Raw genomic sequence first — 10,131 nt, 5'->3', positions numbered from 1 at the left:
CTTCTGTGCCATTTGAAATGCCTACGTGAGCCTGGATGACGAAGGCCGTGGTAAGAAAGAAGAGTCGGTCCTGGATGGAGGAACCAGAACCTTGACCCCTTCAGACCAAGTCAGTCTGGCTCCTTCACCCAACACCAAAGCTACGAATCCTCATAATTTCACCCTGGCCCCCGAGTACAGGCCAGGAGGTCAGACAGCACTGGCCATCCCTGGTCACAGCGGGAAGGCAGCCCCAGACAAGGGAAGTTCCTTGGCTAACTCCCACGGCAAGTGTCTAGAACACTCGGGCCCGAAGATCCATGCTGCCACCCCCAGCGAGCCTTTTCCCCAGCCCCTCCTCCTCTGGGCTATAAACTGGGCTTCAGAGTTTAAGCAAAGCGTGAAGCTTGGGGCAGAGAAGAAAAATTCTAGTAGTTTACGGCGTTCAGTAAATGTTGTCATGTGCTCCTTGAGGGATTCTTCTGCTAATTTACCTAACACCCCTGTGGGGGTGGGGATGGGGATCACCCCCATTTTCCAGAGGGGGAAACAGGCTCCCAGAAGTTCAGTAACTCAGTATTACAGCTAGTAAGAGACAGAACTGGGGTTGTAACAAAGCAGCTTGATTTTGGAGCCCCTCTATTTGACCAGTATCCCCAGACCGAGAAGGTGGAGCGGGCCAGAAAGGAGGAGCCCCTGCCTAGTGTCAAGGCCCCCGGCCTGACTTGTGTGGTTCCCTGTCACAGCTCATGCCCCACCAAGGCCTTTAGAAAAAAGATCGAAAATCAAGTTTGGACCCACCTACCAGATTATTCTCTCCTGTCACCAGAGGCTGAACCCTACCCCACCCCCCCAACCCCTCCCAACTGCTACCCCTTCCCAGCCTAGATCTACAGGTCAGTCTGGAAAGTTCTTTGTGGCCAAGTCAGAGATGAAGGCCTAGGTCCTACAGGGGCACACGGAAGTCAGCCACACAACCAGCGCTGGTACTGAGCTGGGGGAGGGGGTGTGGGGGGGGGGGCGGCCAGGCTCGCTGTGGCAGCCAGCATCAGGGCCAAGAGGCTGCTGTGTCAGCCCAGGAGTGGACTAGTCTGGCGGGGTGGGGGGTGGGTGGGGGGGGGGCGTGTGCTGAAGGAGGGGAGAGGGAGGCTGGCGGGCCCCAGCATCCTTTAGCAGGAAGCTGAGGCTCAGAGCGAGACTGAAGAGTTCCTTCAACGCCCCCAGGAGCTCTGGGTGCCCCTTCCCCACGGGGAGCTGAGCAGCGTGCTGTGAGAAAGTCAGAACTCCCACGTCTGGGCGACGGGGTCAGGCCTTCGCGGGCCATTTCACCCTCGGGGCTCCCCATTCCTACCTACTGGGGCTCGGACTCTGCTGTATTGTACCCTCCTCTACCCTCGCTTATCTGGTTCTCTCTGGAATGCCGTCTCTCCTTGCTGAAAGGCAAAGTCTCCCGAATCAGCCTTGGGAGACACCGGACTCTGCCCAGGGTGCGGCCCGTATTAAGTATTTGTCGAAGAGGTCACGGTTCTGACACGACAGACCTGACACGAAGGAACACGCTTCTGAGACCGAATCTTTCTAGTCGCCACGAATAGCTTTCCACACCCGCTGGGCAGGCTGGACACGGTGCTTTATTGAGCCCAGTCGCCCTCTGTCGCCCTCCTGGAGCTTCTGGGCTTGGCTTGGCTCAGGCCCTCGAAAACCCCGACCCCAAGGACCAGGGCCACAGCCACCAGCAGAAGGACCACCCAGAGGAGAGGCCTCTGATTAGCGTTCCTGGGGGAGCCTGTGGGAGAGAAGGGGTTTGAAGGCTTGCAGGGCTGAGCGAGGCTCCTCTGACCGTCTCCACCCACCAGACCTTTGTGATGACGCCCGGCAGAGCTGAGGCTGCCCTCCCCCCGGGTCAGGTGGACTGTCTTTGCTCAGTTCCCTGCCCCAGTGCTGTCACACCGTTTCCCGCCTGCACTGTGGCCGAGGGTCCCCCGGCAGCAACACGCCTGCCGGTACCTGTGGGCCCCAGCGGAGGCTCCTGCCCGGAGGAATCCTCAAAGTCCACTGGCCCTGGAGAGCTCACGAGGTTCTGCGGCCTGGTGGCCTCGCCGTGCGGAGTGTAGGATCTTCGCTGTCCTGTGCGGGGGAGGGGTGGCATCGTGGGCCGGTCTCTGGCCCAGAAGCCAAGAACAGGCCTGCGGCCAGAAGAACGAAGACCGCCCCTCCGCCCTGCCCCGGACTCACTAGCGGGCCTAGAGCTGCACGTGGTGGAGCACGTCTCCAGCCCCGAGGGGGAGCAGGCAGAGGAGTGGCAGAAGAAGTAAACCTGGCGGGAAGAGAATACGGTCAAGAGCACGGGGCCGGCTTGGAGCCACGGGCAGGAAGCACCAGACCTAGGAAGCACCCAGAATCCAGGACCTAGGCGGAGTCCACACTGCTGCCAGCTGTCCGGCCGCCAGGCGGGCTGAGGTCTGGCTGTGTAGACCAAGACCAAAACCACGGCCTCGCCTGCTGAGGGTCAGCGCCAGAACCGTTGTTTCCTAATTTGGAACCTGTGCCTCCCCTCCTTCCCGGTGGCCCAAGTCTGCAGCCGGGTTCCTTGCGGGCAGGCAGCTCGGCCTGGGAGTTGGCCCCAGCCCTCAGCTTCTCCAGTGTGGCCCCGACTGCTGAGTCCCCCGGCAGTGCTGGCCTGCGAGGAGGTGGGGCTCCGCCAGGCAGCCGGGGGACGGGCTATCCCCGCTTCCAGAAACAAAGCCAGGGGCAGCTCCCAGGAGGAGGAGAAGAAGCCGGAGGAGCGGAGCGGAGCTGAGCCAGCCCCGGAGGCCCAGCCAGCAGACGCGTCTTCATCCAGCAGGCGAGAGGCTCTTGGCTCCCGAGAGGCAGGAGGTAAAGAGGAGAATGAAGCCACCCTCACAGTGCTAACCGGTGACGTCTGTCTGCACCTGGGCTAATAACGTGCGGCTGCTTCGAGATCCAGAGTTGGCTGTATGTAGTCTTGTGAGGGCATCTTTCAGTAGAACAAGTTCCATGGAAGCCTAGGGCCTACGGGGTCACTTGTGCCTTCTGCAGAAAACCTAAATATGCCCTAAGTGGACCCATTTACCTCCCGGAGAAGTTGAGAGATTATAAACATTCCAAGCAGAATTGAAACGCACGCTTTCTAGAGTCAGAAGCAAAGTCACTCTAGAACACCATGAACAGGGTGCAGATTTAGGGTTGGTGGCATCCATACTCCGGGTTTCCCTTCCTCCCTCTTGAATGGTCTGGAGGTGGCCAGGACCTGGCTCACCACCCTCCACGAAGCCCCGTCTGGGGACCTCCGGGGACCCATAGCTTGCGGGGTGCTGGAGGACTTCGGGGACCAGCTTATCCCACGGAACATTCGGGGAGCAGGCATTCCGAGGCACTTCTCACCTGTCCCCTGAGGGCCCTCTGGGAGTCAGGGTCCAGGAGGGCGAAGGTGGTGACGGTAAAGCGCTGGTGGTGTGACGGGAAGGACAGCCCTGCCCCGTCTGAGGCTACCATTCGGGTCCTGTAGCTGTCACCGTCGAAAGGACACCTGAGAAGGAAAGAGGCCAAGGAAGCCGCAGAGGGACCAGGGAGGGGGATGGAGGGAGCCCCCAGGGCAGCCCCAGCCCCCACTGCCGCTCACCCCTCTGACAGGATGGGCCACTGAGGCTGCTGGAAGGGGCTGACACCGGGAGTGGCCCAGCACTGGTGCAGCAGCAGGACCAGACCGGGGTCTGTCCTGTCCAGGAGCCGGACCTCCACGGACACAGGCTCGCGGAGCAGCCTCACGATGGGGTAGTCCCCCTCCTCGTAGAAAAAGCGGAAAGTCTCATCTGCAGAGCGAGGGACTCGTGAGCCTTGGAGGGCTGTGCGTGGGGACGTGGGGCAGGAAGAGGAGGGCTCCGGGGACCGTACCCGTGGCGATCCGCAGCTGGAACCGCAGGGAGCCGGACTGGATCACGGGGACCGGCGAGGGGGGTGAGAAGATAGACGCCTGGAGCGGCAGGAAGTCACTGGCGTTGACGGTACAGCGCACGTGAAGCCTGAAGTCCAAGTGCAACAGCACGGGGTGGAGAGAAGACCCAGCGTCAGCATGGCCTGCTCACTTACTAAACCAGCCGCCAGCTACGTGGATGCAACAACCAGGGCGCGGCCCAGCAGGGTGGCCGGACCCCACGGAGCAAGCCGCTAGGGGGCCCTGCGCCCCCCGCCCCACTCACCTGCCCAGGACAGCACAAGCTGGTCACAGATAGCGCCCCAGTGTCACCACTGTGCTTGCAGTGGTAGATGGTGGGCCCTAGGGACTGGGGTCTCTCTCTGGCCTAAGTGACACCACACACTTCCAGTGGGGGGCCCACGTCCAGCCCCCTGGTGTTCCGCTAGGGAAGCGGACCCCACCCTACCCCACCCACCTTCACCTCCAGCTCCTAGGCACTCTCCCTTTACTTCTGAGAGCGAGGCCCGAGCTCCAGCTGCAGACCCTGTCTGACCACCTGCCTATTCCCACCGGCTACAGCTGTTCCCCCTCACGGCCCCCTTCCTCTGGGAACCCCTGGAGCCCTGCTGGGTTCCGACTAGCTCCCACCACTTGTGAACCCAAGGGTCTACAGCACAGCCGATCTATCCCCACCCCCAACTACCCCCTGGCCTGTAGAGGCACTTAGAATTTTAAAGCAAAAGACACTTGGACCCTCACACCAGCACCCTTCCCTGGCCCTCAGGGCGGGTGGGGTGGAGAGAAAGACACCTGGGCTTCCGCTCTGTGCCAAGCACAGGATTTTATGCACAGATGTATTGGCCCCATAAGTTCAAGGGCAGGTGTGACAAGCCCAGCTCCCTCGGGGTGCCCACCCTGGCCTCCCGGGCTCGTTCTGCAACCGGAGCCTGCAGGTCCCAGGGGCCCATTTCAACAAGAGGTAACCCTCTGCTCCTCCCTCCACCCCAGCACACCCTCCAAGAGTCCCCCCCCCCCCAGGTATTTTCTGCCTCATCTGTGGCTTTGTGACCTCGGAAATGGGGAGGTAGCAACAGCCACACTCACGGCCTCCACTTTTTCTAGGGGCCTCGATGAGGATGCCTGCAGCTTAGCTTCTGAGCTTAGTTCTTGGAGGAAAAAAGGCAAGTGCTGCCGAGGACCCTGGGGCTGGTGGGGGAGGCTGGGATGAGCCCAGGGGCTCTCCTGAGATCACACAGCAGGGAACAGCATGGACCGGAGCCCAGGTGGCTCCGCAGCCCGTCCTAAGCTCACCCGTGCTCCCCTCCCACCCAAGCCCACAGCCCAGCCTGTGCAAGAAAGGCTGCCCTCACCGGAAGGCGCCATCCCGTGTGATGGAGCCCTGTGGCCCCATTCGGACGTCGATGTCTGACACCAGCTGGTTCTCATAGAGGAGCTGGTTGCCAACCACCTGTGGGAGAGGAAGGACAGCTGGGTGAGGCCCTCCCCGGGGGGCGGTCCTGGGCACCAGGCCATGGCCCCACTCCTACCTGGACGGTGGTCCCACAGTGGGTCAGAGGGAATTGGAAGACCACGAAGGACCCCGTGTCCTGAGTCGGGGAGCAGCTGGTGGGGGCATAGGCCACGTGGATGTTGGCCAGCGTGATCCCATGTGCCAAGGCTGTTTCTTGGGACACCACCAGGACGAAATGGCCATTTCTGAAGCACTGGACTGTTGCTAGGATGAAGGCAGATCAAAGAGGCCGACCAGGACCTCGGAGTTAGTGTCTGTGCGGCAGACGTAGGGGGTGGGCTGGGAGACAGTACTTAGGTGTTGCCCTGGGAGTCGGGAGACCTGGCTTCTCTTACTCTCTGTGCCTGTGTTAGCTTGAGCAAACCCTTTACAGATGCAGATTTTCTCGTGCATGGAAATAAACTATGAAAGTAGGGGCACTGTTGAGTTTGTCATTTAAACTGGGATGCCTAGGGGTGTCTGGCTCAGCTGGACGAACATGGGACTCTATCTTGGAGTCATGAGTTCGAGGCCCACGTTGGGTTGTGGCGATTACTTAAATAAATTTAAAAAAGTAAACTGGAATGTTCTAGATCTAAAAGGTAGGGGTACATGCAAAGACAGATCTATTAGGGGGGCGCCTGGGTGGCTCAGTCGGTTAAGTGTCTGACTTCGGCTCAGGTCGTGATCTCATGGTTCGTGGGTTCGAGCCCTGCGTCGGGCTCTGTGCTGACAGCTCGGAGCGTGGAGCCTGCTTCGGATTCTGTGTCTCCCTCTCGCTCTGCCCCTCCCCTGCTTGCGCTGTCTCTCAAAAATAAATAAATGTTACAAAAAAAAAAAAAAAAGCTAGATCTGCTACTAGTTCTTTGGGACAACGGTTATCAGGCAAGCTGGGACCTGTGGTCCCCCCATCTAAAGGTACCGTCTGTGGCCCATTCTCCATTCGGGGGCTCGGGCTCTCCTAGGGACTAGGTGTGAAGCAGTTGCGGTGTTGGGGGAGGGGCAGGGGAGGAAGCCCTCCCGTCCTCATGGCTTCCGGTTTCAGGTGTAGAAAGGCCTACCTGTGTTGCCATAGTAACAGGGAACTGCTCTGCTATTGTCATAGCAGCAGCCAGCCTTCTGACAGGCTTCCTTCGAACCTCTTCTCACCACACAGGGGATGTGCCCAGAGGGCACCTGGCACTGCTCCCAGGTCAGAGGTGCCCCTGGGGAGGGAACAGAGTGGTGAGGACACAAGAAAGGGCCACACTGGGCAGGAGACTTCCAAGGGAAAGAGGCAGCTGGCTTCCTGGGCCCAGTCAAGGGCGATCAGGCAGTTCGCTGCTCCAGAAGGCCCAGACACAGTACACGCACGGAGAAGTCCTACCTACCTGGGTGAAGGGGCTCGTCAACCCCCCAGTGTTCCAAGATGTCCCACTGGGGCAGAGTCAGGGTGGGACGGGTGGCTCCAGGTCTAAGGGGCAGCAGGGCAGGGGTCGGACGGGTGAAGCTGTGCTCCTGGGTGGGGCGGAGGGGCTGGGTATGAGGGGTAGGCAGGGAGAAGCCTGTGCGTGAGGCCAGGTGGGACTCCGGAGTCCAGGTGTGGCCAGGTTTAGGACAGATCAGGGTGACCTCTCCTGCCGCGTCAACTCGACCGTCGCGCAGCACGGCTTCTACGAACACCCTCAGGTGGAAGCGCCCGCCCTGCAGGTGAGAAGGTGACCAGAGAGCAGCTAGGTGAGGCCACCGGGCCTCCCAGGCAGAGGAGGGCGTCAGGCAGGGAGCTGGATTTGTGGGCTAGCCCCGGTCACCAGCCCACAGGCGGGCGTGACCAGCACAGCGATCCCGAGCTCCCTCTCGGGCTTGTGTGAGGTCAAGCTGGCTCCCAGCCGTGGGGCCTGCCCCGAGCTCAGCAGCGATCCCTACCTTCTCCAGCACGTGGCAACCTCTGTAGTCAGCAGAGAAGACGGAGGGTCCCAGGGGCCTGGCGGTGACCCAGTGGTAGCAGACAGAGCAGTTGTGGACCTCGAATTGGTTCCCAAATTCATCTGAGGCAGGGGAGACAGGGATGGAAGTTTGGGAGGGCCAGCAGTGCTGAAGGGTGAAGCCAGGGGCTGCTGGTGACCGCTGAGAAAACCCCACTCGGGATTGGGAGACCCCAGCTTCAGCCTTAGCTTGGCGACTCGCTGCCGGTGTGTTCTTGGCCAGGCCCCTCCCCTCTGGTCTCAGTTTGCCCATCTGTAAGGGAATAGCTTCAGCTGGTCTTAGGATCCTTCCCGCTGTGGTTCCCCGTTAACAGTACTGGATGGCAAGCAGGAATGAAAACTTGGAGGAGAAAAGGTTAGTACAGTCCCAGGCAGCAGGCTGGGTATTTATTTAAAAAAGTTTTTTTTAATGTTTCTTTATTCTTGAGAGAAATAGAATGTGAGTGGGGGCACAGAGAGAGAGAGAGGGAGACAGACAGACAGACAGACAGAATCGGAAGCAGGCTCCAGGCCCTGAGCTGTCAGCACAGAGCCCGATGCCGGGCTCGAACCCACGAACCGTGAGATCATGACCTGAGCCGCAGTCGCTTTACTGACTGAGCCACCCGGGGGGCCCCTGGGCTGGGGATTTTAGACCTGTTCTTGTAAAGTCAGGGATCCCCGTTCTGTGGCTGAGGCACTGAGTGTGAGTCTTTTCAGCTGCACACAATGAGGGGCAGAAGGATTTGGAACTGGGATCTTGTGACCCTGTCTGCCAGGTTCACTGGCTGTTGCAGTCATGGGGGGGGGGGGGGGAGGAACACCTGCTGGGTGTCCACCCACCTTGCCCACCCAGAGCACCAGGGCACCCCTCGGGGGCAGGCATGACCCCTGAACTCCTGTTCAGGGCACATGGCGAGGCTGGGGTCACCGTTCCCATCTTACAGTTAAGGAAACGGGTTCAGAGAGGTCAGGTCACTTGTTCAAGAACACAAAGTTGAGAAGCTGCAGATTCAAATCCCCCCTCCAAACCCACTCCCGTTTTCTCCATACCAGGCCACGACCACCGGGGCCCTGCCCCTCAGAGGGGCCTGTGGGCCAGCAGCCTGGGCATCAGCTGACCGTGGTCACCGACGCAGAGCCTGGGCCCTAGCGAAACCAACGCCTGCCTCTCAGCAAGATGGTCGTGAACACTCGCCGTGGGAAAAGAGGCCCTGGGTGACCAGGGAAACTGAGGCTGGCAACTCACCTTCCTCCCTCCTCCTCCCCCTCCCCAGTGTGGTGACAGAGTGGGGGCCGAGGGGCCTCTCCTCGTCCTGCTGCACGGAAGGTGGGGACCCGTGTTCAGCCACGCTCACCTACGACCTTGAAGCGGACGGTCTGGCCCGGCCGGGGGAACACCAGCAGCTGCATGCCCTTGATCCCACAGTCAGAGCTGTGCCGCAGGCCCCGGAGACCAGGCTCAGGGTGCGGCCGCTGCCCCAGCCCCAGAGCGGCCACCAGCAGCAGCAGCAATGCCACGCAGCCATCCCAGACCATGGCCGAGGCTCTCGTCATCAGATACACCACGGCCACCATAACGACCCCCACTCACTCATGGCCCGGTGACGCCCAGGCCTTATATGGGGGAGGTGGTGACTGGAAACTTCTAGGGGCAAAGGGGGGCCACCTGGAGGAGCCTGGCCACCAGGGGCTCTGGTGAAATTCCCTCCCTGAAGGCCAAAGAAGGCACCCTCCCAGGCCCGGGCCCTGAAGGTGCTCTGAAAATTGCCCCTCACCCTGACTTCCTGCCTAACAGCTGGGGGTTGATGCTGGCTCCGCTGAGTGATCCTGGCTGGGAGGTGGGGAGGAGGGAATCTTCTGGTACGGTTGAGGCTGCAGGCAGGCGGAGGGGGTGGTTCCAAGTCCCTCATCATCCCTTCCCTGCCCAGTCTGGCTCTTCAGGGCCTCCTGTCTGCACTGGGGCCTCCGGGCCACCGAGAGCTGCGGGGGCCGTGGGGGCGGGCAGCAGGCTGGGTTAATTTACTAACCGGGCCCTCGGACGGCTGTGCAGGCCCCAGAGGCCGAGACACTGCCCCTGCCCTAAGAGCGTGCAGATGGATGGTGGGCGGACAGGTTGGTAAACAGACTAGTGGCCCCTCACGGGGCTGTCCTGAGGGTCAGGACATCAATGGGACCGTGGCTGTTACTAATGGAAAATAACAAGGACGGACAATAAATATAACGGGGCCTCCTGGATGGGATCCTGGCGCAGAACAAGGACGTTAGGTAGAGGCCAAGGAAATGGGACTTAGGTTCGTAACAGTGGATCGACAGTGGTTCATCAACCAATAAACGTACTGCCCCAATGTGAGATGGTAACTGTACGGGGCCCTGGGTGCGGGGAACCTGGGACCTCTGTGCTAAATCCTGGGCAGTTCAGAGAAGTAAAGTCTATTAACCACAAGCAGACTGGCTCACAGGTGGCAGGGCTCCCCACGGGCCAGGCTGTCCCAAAGCCTCATTACCGCCGTCCTCATGTCAGGGGAGCGCCTCGCCCCGGCCCCACCAGCCTTAGCCAATGCCGCTGAGCGTGGGCCACGGCAGCTGGCGCGTGGTGGCTCGGTCCTTAAGAGTCAGGCTCCAACCCAGCCCCTGCTTCTTTCTAGCCGGGCCACGTCACTTTTCTCTGCTTCCTTTTCCGGCTTGTGAATTGGGGATGATAATCCAACCTCGCAGTGCGGACAGAAAGACGGATGGCGACGAAGAACGGGCGGGACAAG

The 10,131-nt window shown here is 60.6% G+C and overlaps 1 protein-coding gene across 1 annotated transcript; it reads right to left on the bottom strand.

Moving 5' to 3' along the window:
• Positions 1–1,557: 1,557 nt before the first annotated feature.
• ZP1 (zona pellucida glycoprotein 1) lies at positions 1,558–8,947 on the bottom strand. Its single transcript, NM_001284435.1, is given in 13 exon segments — positions 1,558–1,656; positions 1,659–1,765; positions 1,987–2,106; positions 2,215–2,296; positions 3,385–3,529; positions 3,623–3,812; positions 3,895–4,022; positions 5,287–5,384; positions 5,464–5,651; positions 6,488–6,631; positions 6,797–7,109; positions 7,332–7,453; positions 8,728–8,947. Coding segments are annotated over 13 exon segments (1,956 nt in total).
• Positions 8,948–10,131: the final 1,184 nt, after the last annotated feature.

Source organism: Felis catus, chromosome D1 (genome assembly GCF_018350175.1).
Source record: "Felis catus isolate Fca126 chromosome D1, F.catus_Fca126_mat1.0, whole genome shotgun sequence".
Taxonomy (NCBI): Eukaryota; Metazoa; Chordata; class Mammalia; order Carnivora; family Felidae; genus Felis; species Felis catus.
Note: the sequence above shows the minus strand (reverse complement) of the source record. Positions and strands in the feature narration are given on the sequence as shown.